This window comes from Chaetura pelagica, unplaced genomic scaffold (genome assembly GCF_000747805.2).
Source record: "Chaetura pelagica isolate M959 unplaced genomic scaffold, ChaPel_1.0 scaffold1829, whole genome shotgun sequence".
Classification (NCBI taxonomy): domain Eukaryota; kingdom Metazoa; phylum Chordata; class Aves; order Apodiformes; family Apodidae; genus Chaetura; species Chaetura pelagica.
In genome coordinates this window covers 4,658-4,889 of record NW_009954450.1, presented here as the reverse complement: position 1 = coordinate 4,889, position 232 = coordinate 4,658, and the positions used below count along the sequence as shown (strand labels likewise).

The 232-nt window shown below is 71.1% G+C and overlaps 1 protein-coding gene across 1 annotated transcript in view; it reads left to right on the top strand.

Annotated features, from left to right (window-relative positions):
- LOC104394855 (histone-lysine N-methyltransferase 2D-like) overlaps positions 1 to 232 on the top strand; it is a gene marked incomplete at its 3' end in the record, with an annotated part of 16,428 nt that overhangs the window by 11,542 nt on the left and 4,654 nt on the right. The window contains exon 10 of the mRNA XM_010004493.1: positions 41 to 110. Within this exon, the coding sequence (XP_010002795.1) occupies positions 41 to 110 (70 nt within the window). The remainder of the gene's footprint in view (positions 1 to 40; positions 111 to 232) is intronic.

Genomic DNA, 232 nt, shown 5'->3' with positions numbered 1-232 from the left:
GCTGTGGTGCGACCTCCTGCGCTTCCCCCTGCCCAGTGAGGCCCGGCCCGAGCTGGAGGAGCGGGTCCTGTCTCCTGTCATCCCCATCATCCCTCGGGCCAGTATCCCAGGTGGGCTCAGGGGGGTCTTTGGGGGGGCATATGGGCCAGGCCAGGGGCAAGGAAGGGTAGGAGAGGGTCAGTGGGGGAGGTAAATATGGCAGGGGGGGGGGGGGGGGGGGGGGGGGGGGGGG